Raw genomic sequence first — 18,284 nt, forward strand, 5'->3', positions numbered from 1 at the left:
TGGACTTAAAAATCCTAAACAAATTCCTAAGAGTTCCATCATTCAAAATGGAAACTATTCGAACCATCCTTCCCATGATCCAAGAGGGTCAGTACATGACCACAGTGGACTTAAAGGATGCCTACCTTCACATACCGATTCACAAGGATCATTATCGGTACCTAAGATTTGCTTTCCTAGACAGGCATTACCAGTTTGTAGCTCTTCCCTTCGGATTAGCTACGGCTCCAAGAATCTTTACAAAAGTTCTGGGCTCACTTCTCGCGGTACTAAGACCTCGAGGCATAGCTGTGACTCCGTACCTAGACGACATTCTGATACAAGCGTCAAGTTTTCAAACTGCCAAGTCTCATACAGAGATAGTTCTGGCATTTCTGAGGTCGCATGGGTGGAAGGTGAACGTGGAAAAGAGTTCTGTTACCACTCACAAGGGTTCCTTTTCTAGGGACTCTTATAGATTCTGTAGAGATGAAAATTTACCTGACGGAGGCCAGGTTATCAAAACTTCTAAATGCTTGCCGTGTCCTTCATTCCATTCCACACCCGTCAGTAGCTCAGTGCATGGAAGTAATCGGCTTAATGGTAGCGGCAATGGACATAGTTCCATTTGCGCGCCTGCATCTCAGACCGCTGCAATTGTGCATGCTAAGTCAGTGGAATGGGGATTACTCAGATTTGTCCCCCCTGCTAAATCTGGATCAAGAGACCAGAGATTCTCTTCTATGGTGGCTTTCTCGGCCACATCTGTCCAAGGGGATGACCTTTTGCAGGCCAGTTTGGATGATTGTAACAGACGCCAGCCTTCTAGGCTGGGGCGCAGTCTGGAACTCCCTGTAGGCTCAGGGACTATGGACTCAGGAGGAGAAACTCCTCCCAATAAATATTCTGGAATTAAGAGCAATATTCAATGCTCTCCTAGCTTGGCCTCAGTTAGCAACTCTGAGGTTCATTAGATTTCAGTCGGACATTACGACTGTGGCTTACATCAACCATCAAGGGGGAAACAGAAGTTCCCTAGCGATGTTGGAAGTCTCAAAGATAATTCGCTGGGCAGAGTCTCACTCTTGCCACCTGTCAGCGATTTACATCCCAGGCGTGGAGAACTGGGAGGCGGATTTTCTAAGTCGCCAGACTTTTCATCCGGGGGAGTGGGAACTTCATCCGGAGGTCTTTGCTCAACTGATTCATCGTTGGGGCAAACCAGATCTGGATCTCATGGCGTCTCGCCAGAACGCCAAGCTTCCTTGTTACGGATCCAGGTCCAGGGACCCGGGAGCGGTACTGATAGATGCTCTGACAGCCCCTTGGGTCTTCAACATGGCTTATGTGTTTCCACCATTTCCGATGCTTCCTCGTTTGATTGCCAAGATCAAACAGGAGAGAGCTTTGGTGATTCTGATAGCGCCTGCGTGGCCACGCAGGACCTGGTATGCAGACCTAGTGGACATGTCGTCCTGCCCACCGTGGTCTCTGCCTCTGAGACAGGACCTTCTAATTCAGGGTCCTTTCAACCATCCAAATCTAATTTCTCTGAGGCTGACTGCATGGAGATTGAACGCTTGATTTTATCAAAGCGTGGCTTCTCGGAGTCGGTTATTGATACCTTAATACAGGCTAGGAAGCCTGTTACCAGAAGAATTTACCATAAGATATGGCGTAAATATTTATATTGGTGCGAATCCAAGAGTTACTCATGGAGTAAGGTTAGGATTCCTAGGATATTGTCTTTTCTACAAGAGGGTTTAGAAAAGGGCTTATCTGCTAGTTCGTTAAAGGGACAGATTTCTGCTCTGTCTATTCTTCTACACAAACGTCTGGCAGAAGTTCCAGACGTTCAGGCTTTTTGTCAGGCTTTAGCTAGGATTAAGCCTGTGTTTAAGACTGTTGCTCCGCCGTGGAGCTTAAACTTAGTTCTTAACGTTCTGCAAGGCGTTCCATTTGAACCCCTTCATTCCATTGATATCAAGCTGTTATCCTGGAAGGTTCTGTTTTTGATGGCTATTTCCTCGGCTCGAAGAGTCTCTGAGTTATCTGCCTTACATTGTGATTCTCCTTATCTGATTTTTCATTCAGACAAGGTAGTTCTGCGTACTAAACCTGGGTTCTTACCTAAGGTAGTTACTAACAGGAATATCAATCAAGAGATTGTTGTTCCATCACTGTGTCCTAACCCTTCTTCAAAGAAGGAACGACTTTTGCATAATCTGGACGTAGTCCGTGCCCTGAAGTTCTATTTGCAGGCAACTAAAGATTTTCGTCAAACTTCTTCCCTGTTTGTCGTTTACTCTGGACAGAGAAGAGGTCAAAAGGCTTCGGCTACCTCTCTCTTTTTGGCTTCGTAGCATAATACGTTTAGCCTATGAGACTGCTGGACAGCAGCCTCCTGAAAGGATTACAGCTCATTCTACTAGAGCTGTGGCTTCCACCTGGGCCTTTAAAAATGAGGCCTCTGTTGAACAGATTTGCAAGGCTGCAACTTGGTCTTCACTTCACACTTTTTCAAAATTTTACAAATTTGACACTTTTGCTTCTTCGGAGGCTATTTTTGGGAGAAAGGTGCTTCAGGCAGTGGTTCCTTCTGTTTAAGGTTCCTGCCTTGTCCCTCCCTTCATCCGTGTACTTTAGCTTTGGTATTGGTATTCCATAAGTAATGGATGACCCGTGGACTGACTACACTTAACAAGAGAAAACATAATTTATGCTTACCTGATAAATTTATTTCTCTTGTAGTGTAGTCAGTCCACGGCCCGCCCTGTCTTTAAGGCAGATCTAAATTTTAATTAAACTCCAGTCACCACTGCACCCTATGGTTTCTCCTTTCTTGTCTGGTTTTGGTCGAATGACTGAATATGACATGTGAGGGGAGGAGCTTTATAGCAGCTCTGCTTGGGTGATCCTCTTGCAGCTTCCTGTTAGGAAGAGATATATTCCATAAGTAATGGATGACCCGTGGACTGACTACACTACAAGAGAAATAAATTTATCAGGTAAGCATAAATTATGTTTTTTTGAGCGGACAGACCTTTCCTTCGGGGGAGTGGGTCTTCATCCGGATGTGTTCTCCAGTCTGGTCCTCATATAGGGTCAGCTTTAGTTGGATCTCATGACATCCAGACAGAATGCCAAACTTCTGTGGTACGGGTCGAGATCCAGAGATCCTCAGGCAGCTCTGATAGATGTTCTGGCGGCCTCTTGGTACTTCAATCTAGCATCTTTTTCCTCCATTTGCTTTCCTTCCTCGAGTGATTGTCCCAATCAAACAGGAAAGGGTCTTTGTGATTCTCATAACCCCAGCCTGTCTTCACAGGTTCTGGTGTGCAGACCTGGTAGAGGTGTCGTATCTACCCCCTTGGAGGCTTTCGTTTCGGAAGGACCTTCTGATTCAGTGACCCTTCCATCATTCAAATCTATATTCTCTAAAGTGTACTGCTTGGAGATTGAACGGCTGATCCTAGCATAGCGAGGTTTCTCTGAGTCAGTCATAGATACCTTTTTTCAGGCACATAAACCTGTGACTAGGAAGATTTACCATAAGATCTGGCATAACTATCTTTATTGGTGTGAATCCATGGGCTACTCATTTGGTATAGCCACGGCTCCCAGAATTTTAATTGCTGCTGGAGTTGTCATCTTTTAAACTAGCCTAATCTCATACAGAGATGCTGTTGTCTTTTCTACGTTCCCATGGGTGAAAGGTGAATTTGGAAAAAAAAGTTCTCTTGTTCCATCTACCAAGGTGTGTTTCCTAGGAACTATAATAGATTCCCTGTCCAGGAAACTTTTTCTGACAGAGGTCAGAAAGGATAAGATTCTTGCTTCCTGTCTCTCTCTCCAGTCTGCCTTTCGTCCATCGGTGGCCCAATGCATGGAGGTGATTGTTCTGATGGTGGCATCCATGGACATTCCTTTTGCTTGGTTCCATCTACGACTAATGCAGCTTTGTATGTTCTGTTAATGGAACGGAGATCATTTTGATTTATCTCAGGATAATTCTGGACCCTCTAACAAGAGACTCTCTCATGGTGAGTGTTACAGGAATATCTGTCTCGTGGCACTTGCTTTCTCAGACCTTCCTGGGAAATTGTGACTACAGACGTCAGCCTGTCTGGTTGGGGAGCTGTTTGGGGCCCTCTAAAGGCTCAGGGACTGTGGTCTTGGGAAGAGTCCTCTCTTCCCATATACATTTTGGAGTTGAGAGCTATTTTCAATGCCCTATTAGAGTGGCCTCAACTGGCGTTGACCCAGTTTATAAGATTTTAATCAGACAATATCACCTCAGTGGCTCGAAGTTCTTTAGCCATTAAAGAGTTGACTCTAATTCTACTGTGGGTGGAAGCCCACGACTTTCTATCTGCCATCCACATTCCAAGAGTGGACAATTAGGAGCCAGATTTTCTGAGCAGACAGACTTTTCATCCCAGGGAGTGGGCTCTCCATCCGGAAGTGTTCTCTCTGATGACCCTCAAGTGAGGAGTTCCAGAATTGGATCTAATGGCGTCCCGTCAAAACGCCAAGGGTCCAAGGTATGGTTCAAGGTCAAGAGGTCCTTATGCCGTTCTGATGGATGCTTTAGCGGTTCCTTGGAGGTTTCCTCTGGCTTACCTGTTTCCTCCCTTTGCTCTCCTTCCATGAGTCATTGCTCACATCAAACAGGAGAGAGTATCAGTGATTCTAATAGCTCCTGCATGGCTTTGCAGGATCTTGTTTGCGGATCTGGTGAGGATGTCATCTCTACCTCCTTGGAGGTTACCTCACAGGAAGGACCTTCTAATTCAGGGTCCTATTCTTCATCCAAATCTAGATTCTCTGAAGCTGACTGCTTGGAGATTGAACGCTTAGTTCTGTCTAGACGTGGGTTTTCTGAAGAGGTCATTGACATTGATTCAGGCTCGAAAACCGGTTACTCGCAAGATTTACCATAATATATGGCGTAAATATCTTTATTGCTGCGAATCTAAGGGGTTCTCCTGGAGCCGGGTGAGGATTCCCCGGATTTTGTCTTTTCTTCAGGATGGACTGCATAAGGATTTATCAGTCAGTTCTCGAAAGGGTCAGATGTCTGCGTTATCTATTCTTTTGCACAAAGGTCTGGCAGACCTTCCAGATTTTCAAGCCTTTGTACAGGCCCTGGTTAGAATCAGGCCTGTGTTTAAACCTGTTGCTCCTCCATGGAGCTTTAATTTAGTTCTTTAAGTTTTGCAGCAGGCTCCATTTGAGCTGATGCATGTTGTTGATATAAAACTGTTATCGTGGAAAGTTTTGTTTCTTGTTGCCATTTCTTCGGCTCGCAGAGTGTCTGTGCTTTCAACTCTTCAGTGTGATTCCCCCTACCTTATTTTTCATGCTGATAAGGCGGTCCTTTGTACTAAGTTAGGGTTTCTCCCTAAGGTGGTATCGGCTTGAAACATTAATCAGGAAATTGTTGTTCCTCCTCTTTGTACTAATCCTCCTTCTCAAAAGGAACGTCTTATGCATAACTTGGATGTTGTGTGGGTTTTAAAATTTTACTTAAAAGCTACTAAAGATTTTCGTCAATCTTCTGCCCTGTTTGTTGTTTTCTCTGGAAAACGTAAGGGTCAGAAGGCCACTTCTCTGTCTCTCTGAGAAGTTTGATTTTTTTTGGCTTATGAGACTGCTGGACAGCAGCCTCCTGAGAGTATTATGGCTCATTCCACTGGGGCTGTCTCCTTGTCTTGGGCTTTCAAAAATGAAGCTTCTGTGGAACAGATTTGCAAGACGGCAACATGGTCCTCTCTGCATACTTTTTCCAAATTCTACATATTTGATACTTTTTCCCCGGCCGAGGCTTCTTTTGGGTGAAAGGTTCTTCAAGCAGTGGTGCCTTTTGTTTAGGTTCTCCTTCTTTTTTCTCCCTCCCTGTTCATTCCGTATCCTCTAGCTTGGGTATTGGTTCCCACTAGTAATTGGAATGACGTAGATTCTCCATGTCTTAGGAAAGAAAACAAAATTTATGCCTACCTGATGATAAATTTTTCTTTCCGGACATGGAGAGTCCACGAACCGCCCTCTTTTAATTATAATTTGGCAGTTTTTTCTGTGTAAACCTCAGGTACCTTTTCACTCTTCTTCCATTTCCTTCGGCTGAATGACTGGGGGTTATGGTTAAGGCAGTTACACTTAACAGCTTTGCTGGGTTGCTCTTTGCCGCCTCCTGCTGGCCAGTAGTTGAATATTTCACTAGTAATTGGAATGATGTCATAGACTCTCCATGTCCGGAAAGAAAGAAATTGATCAGGTAAGCATACATTTTGTTATCCCATTAATAATTTGAAATGATTTGTGGATTCTCCATGCCTGGAAAGAAACAATATTTTGTTTTTGCTTGCTTCGATCTGCGACCTTTACAACTGTTGACCTATCCCAACAGATCGTCCTGGACATCTATACAAGAGACTCTCTCTTGGTGGCTCTGTTAGGACCACCTGTCTCAAGGCACATGCTTTTTGAGACTGTGTTGCGAGATTGTTTATACGGACATCAGTCTTCTTGGCTGGGGAGCAGTCTGGGGTCCTTTGAAAGCCCAGGGAACCTGGTTGCCCGAGGAGCTCTCCCTTCCATCAATATCTTGGAATTGAGAGCCATTTTCAATTCTTAATGGATTCACCTCAACTTCGTTCTATCCAGTTTATCAGATTCCAATTCAACAACATAACTTCAGTTGCCTTTATCAATCATGATTTATCAATCACATCCTACAATATGCGGAATCTCACAATTGCCTCATATCGGTTATTCACATCCTCTGGGTGGACAATTAGGAAGCAGGCTTCCTGAGCATACATTCTTTTCATTTCGAGATAACTCTCAGATGGGGAGGTTCTAGAGATATACTTCATGGAGTCTTGTCTTAATTCCAAACTACCCAAATACGGGTCGAGATTGCGAGATCCTCAGGCAGTGTTGGTGGATGCGTTAGTGGTTTTGTTGAGTTTCAAACTTATCTGTTTCTTCTGTTTGCTCTCCTCCCCCGGGTGATCAGCTGCATCATACAGAAGCTGATTCTAATTGCTCCAGCATGGCCTTGGCGGACCTAGTAAAGATGTCGTCTTCCCCTCCGTGGAGGTTGCCTCATTGAGCGGACCTGCTACTCCAATTTCCGTTCCTTTAACAAAATTTAGATTCTCTGAAGCTGACTGCGTGGAGATTGAACACTTAGTGCTGTCCAAAAGAGGGTTCTCTGAAAGGGTTATTGGTATCCTGATTCAGGCTCGTAAGCCGGTTAATCGTTGCAGGGACACTTAATGCTGTGGCTGAGGTGCCTTTGCTTCCTTCCAATGGCCAGGTGTTGTATTCCCAACAGTAATGAATACATTTGTGTACTCTCCTTGCTAGGAAAGAGAGAATGATTATTTTTAGCTAAGTGTAATATTTTTGGGTGTGTCTGCCACCTTCTTGTGGCCAGGTGAAGTGTTTTCCCATAGGTTATGAATGGAATGGACTCACTGCTAAGAGAGAAAATAATCAGGTAAGCATAAATTGTTTTCTGCCATCTTAGAGGAAGCAACAGGTTTAGAGCTTCTGCAGCAGAACCTTTGGTTAGATGCTTTACTATTCACTGCAATTCCAGTTGGCCATATGACTATTTTAGAACCTTCAGATGACAGCAAATAAATCCTCATGCTGAGCCATTACCTGTCTTTGTTTTTCTTCTTGTCCTCAGGATGCTTCCGGTTGCTAGGCCTGAGAGCCGCACAGCTGTTGTAAACAGTCCTCACTTGGTTAACAGATCTTCAGACCTACCACCAACCTCATGTTCACTTTCTCTACCCACTGGGGTGCCTGCAGTCAGCACTTCTATGCCCTCATCTGGATCCTTGGAATCAGCCCAACAGGTGCCCCCAGCACAGGGTGAGGCAAGCAGTTTGTGGACATTTTATGCTCTTTCCAGTCTTTCTCAACTTTGTCCTTTTTTGAAAACAAAACGGATATTACAGAGCTGTAAAAGAACAAATAGAAAATAGTGTGCACGTAGCAGCAATGTTTTGAGCGTCTGTTTTGAGATGCGGTCTGAAAAGGCACTTTGGAGGAGAGAGAATGGTTAAGAACACGGTTTGGGTTAAAGTAAACTCTCTCTAATATAAAATGTTTAACAAATTTGCATTGAACTTTTTTTGCCTGTAATTTTAAGTTAGTTATTATAGGGTAAGAAATGACATGCTAGTTTTTTAGCTATCACTATGGACACTGCAGATTTATTTGTTTAACCTCTGCACAGGTAAAAATGAGCTGCAGAGAACTCTTGTCCTGAGCGGAAACTGCCAGTTACTCAGCTGCACAAGCCTAACCCTGCTACATGTAATTGGCTTCTGCGGAGGTTGTCAGATAAGATACTGTGACTAATTAAAGGACAGAGGCTTGTACACTCCAGTAACAAATCTGAATACAGCAGAACATTTTCACGCTCCCCTAGCACGCTTATTGCAAGCTTTTTACTGTTCTATTAATTTTATAATGTAGTTCAGGGTATTCTTTATTAGTCAAACAGAAAATATTCCTTCCCTAACCTCTCAGCTACTTCTGTTTTATAATACCATTCCTTCCCTTTATTACTGAAAAAAACTTATTTCTGCAGTGATCCCCATGGTTCAGCCGTCTGCTGGTTCTTCACCGATGACTTCTGCAGCTTCTGCTACAGCTAAACCAGTTCAAGCACAATCCTCCCAGTCTGGTTCCAGTACCACTCAGAGGCTAGTTTTGACCCCTGATATGCAGGCCAGGCTGTCCAGTGAGTATCTGACCCCTCTGACCATGTGGAACAGACAGTCGCACAAGATAACCAATGTTGTCCTTACCTATATTTGTTTAATTCCTCAGCAGGTGAAGTCATCAGCCTCTCCCAGTTGGCATCATTGACTTCACGTCCTCTGCAGTCTCCAGCAGTCACTAAGCCTCTGACATTGCAGCTACAGGGAGCCAAGCTTACCCTGAGTGGAGCCCAGGTCCGACAGCTAGGTGTGAACCAGCCTCGTCCCATACAAGGTGGGTCTCCGTGTTAATCACAGATTACATGCTTTTGTGTTGTCTGTACTTCTTGTCATGCTCAGTAGTTGTTTTAGCTGGTGGGGTTTACTCAAAATAAATATAGCAGAGGATGTCAAAGTATCCTCTAGTTATTAATAATTGTTATTCCTTTCTGTGGCAAACCTCGCCACTTATGAACTATGCGGGAATTGTTGTTTAGGCTAATGGTTAAAATGTATGTTAAACTGTATGTTACTGTAATATGTATGTTAAACTGTATGTTACTGTAATACAATTGTATGTTTGATGATGCCATTGTATCAGTTCGGAAACCCCTTCTAGGGGAGACTGTTTTAAAAGTTGGTTGTTTTTGCCGTTGAAAAAGGAAGTCGTTAACTCCCAGGCTATGTGTCGTCTAGTTACTTGCTTGTCTCTGCTTACCAAAAAGATATTACAGACCCTACTGCCTTTCCGCTACAATTACCAAGAGTAGTTACTTATTATAGATTCTACTGCCTCTCCGCTACAATTACCAAGAGTAGTTACTTGCTTGTCTCTGCCTACCCAAAAGATATTACAGATCCTACTGCCTCTCCGCTACAATTACCAAGAGTAGTTACTTGCTTGTCTCTGCCTACCCAAAAGATATTACAGATCCTACTGCCTCTCCGCTGCATTGAAGGAATTACTGGAGGCGAGAGGAATTATTGCCAGCAATGAAACCAAAGCAAGGCTGATTGCGGAGCTCATGAAAGGAGACTGGGTAGCAGGTACGGCCGTACCCATGGCGAACAACGAAACCGAATTCCAAAAAGAGATGCAGACCCGGTTGGCTTTTTTTTCGCTACCCCATTCGGAGGAGCTCCTGACACGAACATCAGCAGACGTACAGGAGTACTTGATGGTGACCCAACAAACCACCCCGAGACCCAGAGAGGGGCTACCAGTACACTCCAGTGCTGGTACAGGGAAAGCTAAGATTCCCTACCACGCATTCAAGGATCATACCGACACAGAGGATATCGGTGGGTACCTACGGGACTTTGAGCGATTATGCCAACTGCATTATATTAGTACCGCTGACCAAGTTCCCCTACTGGCTTGCAAGTTATCCGGGCGGGCCGCTGAAGCCTACCGCACCATACCAGATGAGGACAGCATGGACTACCAGAAGGTAAAACAGGCCATCCTGACTAGGTATGCTATTACCCCGGAGGCATACCGACAGCGGTTCCGAGACCTGAAGAAGCTGGAGAAAGATACCCACACTGGGTGGGCGCATTGGCTAACCAGGGCCGCTAAAGGCTGGTTGCAGGCAGCCCAAGTCACCCAGTTGGAAGACCTTTTACAACTCCTGTTGATGGAGCAATTCTTCCAAGGGGTGTCCACCGAATTGCAAAACTGGCTGAGAGATCTAAAACCGTGCACGGTACATACCGCAGCGACATTGGCCGACGAATACCAAGATGCCCGGAGAGCTCAACGAACACAGCACCGCTCCAGTATTGGTGTCACCCCAACCCCCACTGCAGCTCCCACACCTCTGCTTCCCCGTCCTGGAGGAGGAATCCACCCACCCCCTCCCCGATATCAGAAGACTCAATCAGCTATCCGTTGCCATCTTTGTAACCAACAAGGGTACATTCAGAGAGACTGTCCCTTGAACAAGAACCGATCCACCTGGAACAACCAGAACAACTTGTCAAACAACCGGGCAGCTGTGCACTGCTACCAGAACGAGCCCCGACTACAGACCCAACCCGCAGTCTTCCACGAGGAACCCTTGGGCATCTTACACAAGGTAATCCCAGTACAGGTCGCTTCGGACAACCTACAAAGCCACCGCCAGGTGGTCTATATGGAGGGCCGACGTGTCCAAGGGCTGCGTGACTCTGGGGCCACCATAACCTTGCTCTGGCAACATTTAGTTTCCACCAATCAACTCACCGGAGACTGTGTAGCTGTCCGGGTGGCCGGGGGAGCCATTTACAAGATTCCCAGGGCCAAAGTACACTTGGATTGAGGAGCATGTTCGGGGAACGTAAAAGTGGGCCTTATGCAAAATTTGCCCGCTGACGTTATTTTGGGCAACGACTTAGGGGAGCTGACTTCAGCGTTTGCACCCCGAACCTCCCCACAAGCAGCACTGCCCGTGGTTACCCGAGAACAGGCCCGCACCAACGCACTGGCTGATCACTCTGAGGTTCAGGTAAGCAATCACCCCCCTAATGTCTCTTGGGCCCCTCCACTAGAATTTGGTAGCGAAGTGGCCACTGACCCCTCGTTGCAAGTATATAGGGATAAGGTAGACCAGAATCAGGCGGGGTTGGAAGGAGAGGGGTACGGTTGGAACAAGGCGTTACTGTACAGGTATGCAGAGAAGATGGTGGCCGGATCTATTCCCCTGTCCGTTCAGCAGTTAATAGTACCTCAGAGGTATAGACGAGAACTGCTACGGGTTGCCCACGATATTCCGCTGTCAGGTCACCTAGGAGTTAGTCGGACGAAGCACCTCCTAACTCAGAATTTCATTTGGCCAGGGATCACCAAAGATATTAGGCAGTATTGCCAGACGTGCGACTCCTGCCAACGAGTAGGGAAAAGAGGAGACTGATATAAGGCGAAGCTACTCTCTCTCCCCATAATATAGGAGCCTTTTAGTCGAGTGGCGGTGGACCTCATTGGCCCCCTAGCCAAGCCTAGCCCCTCGGGAAGAGGTATATACTCAGTCGTATGCCACCCGATATCCCGAGGCGGTGGCTCTGGCTAATATTCATGCCGAGACCGTGGCGGATGCCCTCATCAAAATCTTCTCCCGCATGGGATTTCCCCGGGAGATTATTTTGGACCGGGGCACCCAGTTTACGGCCGACCCACCAGTTGTGGAGGGCTTGTGGGGTGAAACCCATTGTAAATTCCGCATATCACCCCCCGTCTAATGGGTTCTGTGAACGGTTTAACGGAACACTGAAACAGATGCTCAGTACGTTCATGGATACCCAGAAGAACTGGGAGCGGTTTCTACCCCGTTTGCTTTTCGCCTACCGGGAGTTACCTCAGGAGTCCACGGGGTTCTCTCCCTTTGAATTATTTTTCGGAAGGAGGGTACGGGTCCCCTAGACTTAATCCGAGAGCATTGGGAGGGGGAAGTCACTAGTGATGGTACTCCTATCGTACCATGCGTGCTGGAGTTTAGGGAGCACCTGGAGGCCCTGACTCGGACTGTCCGCTCCAACCTCCAGGCACCTTAAACCCGTCGGCGCCGTTGGTGTGATAGGGGCGCCAGGGACCGCAGTTTTCAGACTGGGCAGAAGGTGCTAATCTTAAAACCGGTCAAAAATGATAAACTGCAGGCCTCCTGGCAGGGCCCATACAAGGTGGTGGAACAGATCTGTGACACCACCTATGTGATCGGCCCATTTACTGGAGCAGGCGGTAGACGCATGCTCCATGTAAATATGTTGAAGCCGTACCATGAACGCGCAGAGGAGGTGAATGCTATTTGCGCCCCTGCCGCGACGAAGCAGACAGTTTACCTCTTCCCGACTTCCTAGGAATGAAGATCCGGAACGAAGGTCTGGGAGAGGTACAATTTGGTGAGCGGTTAAGTCCTCAAGTACGAGCTCAAATAGCGGAGCTACTGCAGGAAAAGACACGTTCTCCATCGTGCCTGGCTATACCCGACTGGCCACCCATAGGGTAGAAACCCCAGGTCACCTCCCCATGCGTCAACCTCCTTACCGCATACCAGAATCGGTAAGAGAACATATGCGGAAGGAGATTGACGAGATGCTACAGTTAGGAGCGATTGAGCACTCGGACAGCCCCTGGGCCTCGCCGGTAGTTCTAGTGCCAAAGCGGGACGGCACGACCCGCTTCTGCGTAGACTACCGGAAACTTAATGATAAAACCGTCTGATGCCTACCCTATGCCCCGGATAGATGAGCTCCTGGATAAAATGGCTCGAGGCCAGTACCTCACCACCATAGATTTGTGTAAGGGGTATTGGGAGATCCCACTAGCCAAGGATGCCATCCCCAAGTCGGCGTTCGTCACCCCGTTTGGCCTGTACCAATTCAAGGTCATGCCATTCAGGATGAAGAACGCTCCGGCTACTTTTCAGCGGTTGGTAGATCGGCTACTGGATGGGTCCCAAGAGTACGCATGCGCCTATTTAGATGACATAGCTATATTTATCAGCTCCTGGGACAAGCATTTGAACCATATAGGGGCGATCCTAGATCGTTTTAGAGAAGCAGGATTAACCCTTAAGCCTAGCAAATGCCTTAGAGGGATTGCGGAGGTCCAGTACCTAGGGCACCAAGTAGGTAGTGGGCAGCAGAAGCCCGAACCGGCCAAGGTAGAGGCCGTAGCCAAGTGGCCCACTCCCCATACCAAGACCCAAGTGCTAGCTTTTCTAGGTACCACAGGCTATTATAGGAAGTTCGTACCTAATTATAGTACCATAGCCAAACCCCTCACCGACCTCGCCCGTTAAAACCTTCCTAAGATTGTTACCTGGAGCCCAGAGTGTGAACAAGCATTCCAAGAACTGAAAAACGCTCTCGTAAATGCCCCTATCCTCTCTGCCCCGGATCCAACTAAACGCTTTCTCGTCCTTAGACGCTTCTATGTTTGGATTGGGAGCCGTGCTGAGCCAAGTCGGGGCTGATGGCGGCGAGCATCCTGTGGCCTACCTAAGCAGAAAACTGTTACCCTGAGAAGTTAGCTACGCCGCCATCGAAAAGGAATGCCTGGCCGTGGTGTGGGCTCTCAAGAAACTTCAGCCGTATCTATATAGACAACAATTCTCCCTGCTCACAGATCACAACCCGTTGGTGTGGCTGAACAGGGTATCCGGAGACAATGCCCAGCTGTTGCACTGGAGTTTGGCGCTGCAGCCATTTGACTTAACAATCCATTACCGCCCTGGGAAACAAAACGGCAACGCCGACGGGTTGTACAGACAAACCGAACTTGAACCTTGGTCTGTGAACACTCCTCCGGACCTCCCCAAGCCAATCGGTTTGGATCAGACTGGGTATGCCGGCTTGGTTCTGGGGGAGCATTGCGGCAAACCTCGCCACTTATGAACTATGCAGGAATTGTTATTTAGGCTAATGCTTAAAATGTATGTTACTGTAATATGTATGTTAAACTGTATGTTACTGTAATACAATTATATGTTTGATGATGTCATTGTATCAGGTCGGAAACCCCTGGTAGGGGAGACTGTTTTAAAAGTTGGTTGTTTTTGCCGTGAAAAAAGAAGTCGTTAACTCCCAGGCTATGTGTCGTCTAGTTCTTGGTGGAAAGGGGTTATTATTACAATTACCAAGATTAGTTATTTGCTTGTCTCTGCTTACCAAAAAGATATTACAGATCCTACTGCCTCTCCGCTACAATTACCAATAGTAGTTATTTGCTTGTCTCTGCTTACCCAAAAGATATTACAGATCCTACTGCCTCTCCGCTACACTTTCCCACTGCCAGCTGTGCATGATACCTGAGGGACCTGTGTGTTAGTCTTATTAAAGTAACAGAATAACAGTACAACATTTCTTTCCAATGGCAGGGAGAGTCCACAAATTAATTCATTACTGTTGGGAATACAACACCTGGCTACCAGGAGGAGGCAAAGACTTCCCAGCCAAAGTATTAAAGGGACACTCAAGTCAAAATTAAACTATTATTATTTGTGATTGGCTGATGGCTTTCACATGGTACGTGTATGCATTGGTGATTGGCTGATGGCTGTGGAAATAGACATACCTTTTTTCTTTTTTTAAGACACGATGAGTCCATGGATCATCTTAATTACTAATGGGATATTCACCCCCTGGTCAGCAGAAGGAGGCAAATAGCACCACGAAAGAGCTGTTAAATAGCTCCTCCCTTCCCTCCCACTCCAGTCATTCTCTTTGCCTACATTAGTGATAGGAAGAGGTGTAAAGTGAGGTGTTAGTATAGATTCTTCAATCAAGAGTTTATTTTAAAAAGTAGTGCAGAATGGTACTGCTTTCTTCTAAGGTGTAGCTGTAGTCCATATCAGTCTCTTGGAAGAGCTTTGGTGGCTTTTAAGCAATGGGAACTTGTGGGACATAATTCTCACTGCATCTCCCATTTTTCTTGCTGCCCTATAGCCTTCAGTCTGAGGTAGTCGTTAACTCAGCTTTGTATTTTCCTCAGGTCGATGTGAGGGAGAGGACCTCTTAAGCCTGAGAACTGCCTTACTGCTAGGCAGGATTCAAGGTAAGTGCTGCCTTGTATTTCTGGGGAAAAGGAGCTCAGAGTTTATTTTCAGTAAAAGGCACAACTAAAAATAAGGGACTCTGTGGGAATATAGCCCTTTATGTTGGGACGTTAGGATCCTTTATTAAGTAAGGGTATTGAGGCAGTGTATGATGTCTTCCACAGTTTATAGGCATTGGAGCAAGCTTGCATTAATGCCTCTGGTGGTTTCACTAAGGTTTGGCCGTTGTTAGAAAGAACGACATAGGTAACTCCCACGATGGGCGGTCCTTCCGATTCTGTTGCGCGCCACTGTAGCGCTTCAGTTATATTTTAGGGCATAGCCGGTCTGTTCTGGGGTCGCATGTTTTAATAAGGCATGTGTTACTAGGGCAGACTTGTGTTTTCTTATCACTGTAACGGATCGTTAGAAAAACGAGACTTCACAAGTCAGACAAAACGGATCGTTAGAAGCAGTCATCTAGCGATCTTCTGTCAGGTAGGAGCACTTCAGCAGAGGCTGAGGTGCAGAGGTATTTTAGTCTTATATTAGCAGTTCAGAAAGGACTTTAATTATTCTGACAGGCTACATTACAGAAACGAAACAGTTTTAAATTTAAAGAAACAGTAACGGTTTTCCATTGCTATTATTGCAAATACTTTTTATAAATTTTGTTGGTCTTTTTTATAAATTGTGAATTAACATGGATCAGGAGGACTTGCAGAGTGTTACCTGCTCTTTATGTTTTGACGCCTATGTGGAACCAAAAATCCCTTTTCTCCAACATAGGTGTGTCCGGTCCACGGCGTCATCCTTACTTGTGGGATATTCTCTTCCCCAACAGGAAATGGCAAAGAGCCCAGCAAAGCTGGTCACATGATCCCTCCTAGGCTCCGCCTACCCCAGTCATTCTCTTTGCCGTTGTACAGGCAACATCTCCACGGAGATGGCTTAGAGTTTTTTTAGTGTTTAACTGTAGTTTTTATTATTCAATCAAGAGTTTGTTATTTTGAAATAGTGCTGGTATGTACTATTTACTCAGAAACAGAAAAGAGATGAAGATTTCTGTTTGTATGAGGAAAATGATTTTAGCAACCGTAACTAAAATCCATGGCTGTTCCACACAGGACTGTTGAGAGCAATTAACTTCAGTTGGGGGAACAGTGTGCAGTCTCTTGCTGCTTGAGGTATGACACATTCTAACAAGACGATGTAATGCTGGAAGCTGTCATTTTCCCTATGGGATCCGGTAAGCCATGTTTATTACGATCATAAATAAGGGCTTCACAAGGGCTTATTAAGACTGTAGACTGTTTCTGGGCTAAATCGATTCATTATTAACACATATTTAGCCTTGAGGAATCATTTTATCTGGGTATTTTGATATAATAATATCGGCAGGCACTGTATTAAACACCTTATTCCTTAGGGGCTTTCCCATAGCTTAAGCAGAGCCTCATTTTCGCGCCGGTGTGGCGCACTTGTTTTTGAGAGGCATGGCATGCAGTCGCATGTGAGAGGAGCTCTGATACTTAGAAAAGACTTTCTGAAGGCGTCATTTGGTATCGTATTCCCCTTTGGGCTTGGTTGGGTCTCAGCAAAGCAGATACCAGGGACTGTAAAGGGGTTAAAGTTTAAAACGGCTCCGGTTCCGTTATTTTAAGGGTTAAAGCTTCCAAATTTGGTGTGCAATACTTTTAAGGCTTTAAGACACTGTGGTGAAAATTTGGTGAATTTTGAACAATTCCTTCATGTTTTTTCGCAATTGCAGTAATAAAGTGTGTTCAGTTTAAAATTTAAAGTGACAGTAACGGTTTTATTTTAAAACGTTTTTGTACTTTGTTATCAAGTTTATGCCTGTTTAACATGTCTGAACTACCAGATAGACTGTGTTCTGAATGTGGGGAAGCCAGAATTCCTATTCATTTAAATAAATGTGATTTATGTGATAATGACAATGATGCCCAAGATGATTCCTCAAGTGAGGGGAGTAAGCATGGTACTGCATCATTCCCTCCTTCGTCTACACGAGTCTTGCCCACTCAGGAGGCCCCTAGTACATCTAGCGTGCCAATACTCCTTACTATGCAACAATTAACGGCTGTAATGGATAATTCTGTCAAAAACATTTTAGCCAAAATGAACCCTTGTCAGCGTAAGCGTGGCTGCTCTGTTTTAGATACTGAAGAGCATGACGACGCTGATATTAATATCTCTGAAGGGCCCCTAACCCAGTCTGATGGGGCCAGGGAGGTTTTGTCTGAGGGAGAAATTACTGATTCAGGGAACATTTCTCAACAGGCTGAACCTGATGTGATTGCATTTAAATTTAAGTTGGAACATCTCCGCATTCTGCTTAAGGAGGTATTATCCACTCTGGATGATTGTGAAAAGTTGGTCATCCCAGAGAAACTTTGTAAAATGGACAAGTTCCTAGAGGTGCCGGGGCTCCCAGAAGCTTTTCCTATACCCAAGCGGGTGGCGGACATTGTTAATAAAGAATGGGAAAGGCCCGGTATTCCTTTCGTCCCTCCCCCCATATTTAAAAAATTGTTTCCTATGGTCGACCCCAGAAAGGACTTATGGCAGACAGTCCCCAAGGTCGAGGGAGCGGTTTCCACTTTAAACAAACGCACCACTATACCCATAGAGGATAGTTGTGCTTTCAAAGATCCTATGGATAAAAAATTAGAAGGTTTGCTTAAAAAGATGTTTGTTCAGCAAGGTTACCTTCTACAACCAATTTCATGCATTGTCCCTGTCGCTACAGCCGCATGTTTCTGGTTCGATGAGCTGATAAAGGCGGTCGACAGTGATTCTCCTCCTTATGAGGAGATTATGGACAGAATCAATGCTCTCAAATTGGCTAATTCTTTCACCCTAGACGCCACTTTGCAATTGGCTAGGTTAGCGGCTAAGAATTCTGGGTTTGCTATTGTGGCGCGCAGAGCGCTTTGGTTGAAATCTTGGTCGGCTGATGCGTCTTCCAAGAACAAGCTACTAAACATTCCTTTCAAGGGGAAAACGCTGTTTGGCCCTGACTTGAAAGAGATTATCTCTGATATCACTG

General features: G+C 45.6%; 1 protein-coding gene across 1 annotated transcript in view; it reads left to right on the top strand.

The window, feature by feature from the left end:
• SRCAP (Snf2 related CREBBP activator protein) overlaps nt 1-18,284 on the top strand; it is a gene marked incomplete at its 3' end in the record, with an annotated part of 711,452 nt that overhangs the window by 459,654 nt on the left and 233,514 nt on the right. Inside the window, 3 exon segments of the mRNA XM_053695102.1 lie at nt 7,682-7,869; nt 8,594-8,746; nt 8,836-9,000. Coding sequence (XP_053551077.1) covers nt 7,682-7,869; nt 8,594-8,746; nt 8,836-9,000 — 506 coding nt within the window.

This window comes from Bombina bombina, chromosome 11 (assembly GCF_027579735.1).
Source record: "Bombina bombina isolate aBomBom1 chromosome 11, aBomBom1.pri, whole genome shotgun sequence".
Taxonomy (NCBI): Eukaryota; Metazoa; Chordata; class Amphibia; order Anura; family Bombinatoridae; genus Bombina; species Bombina bombina.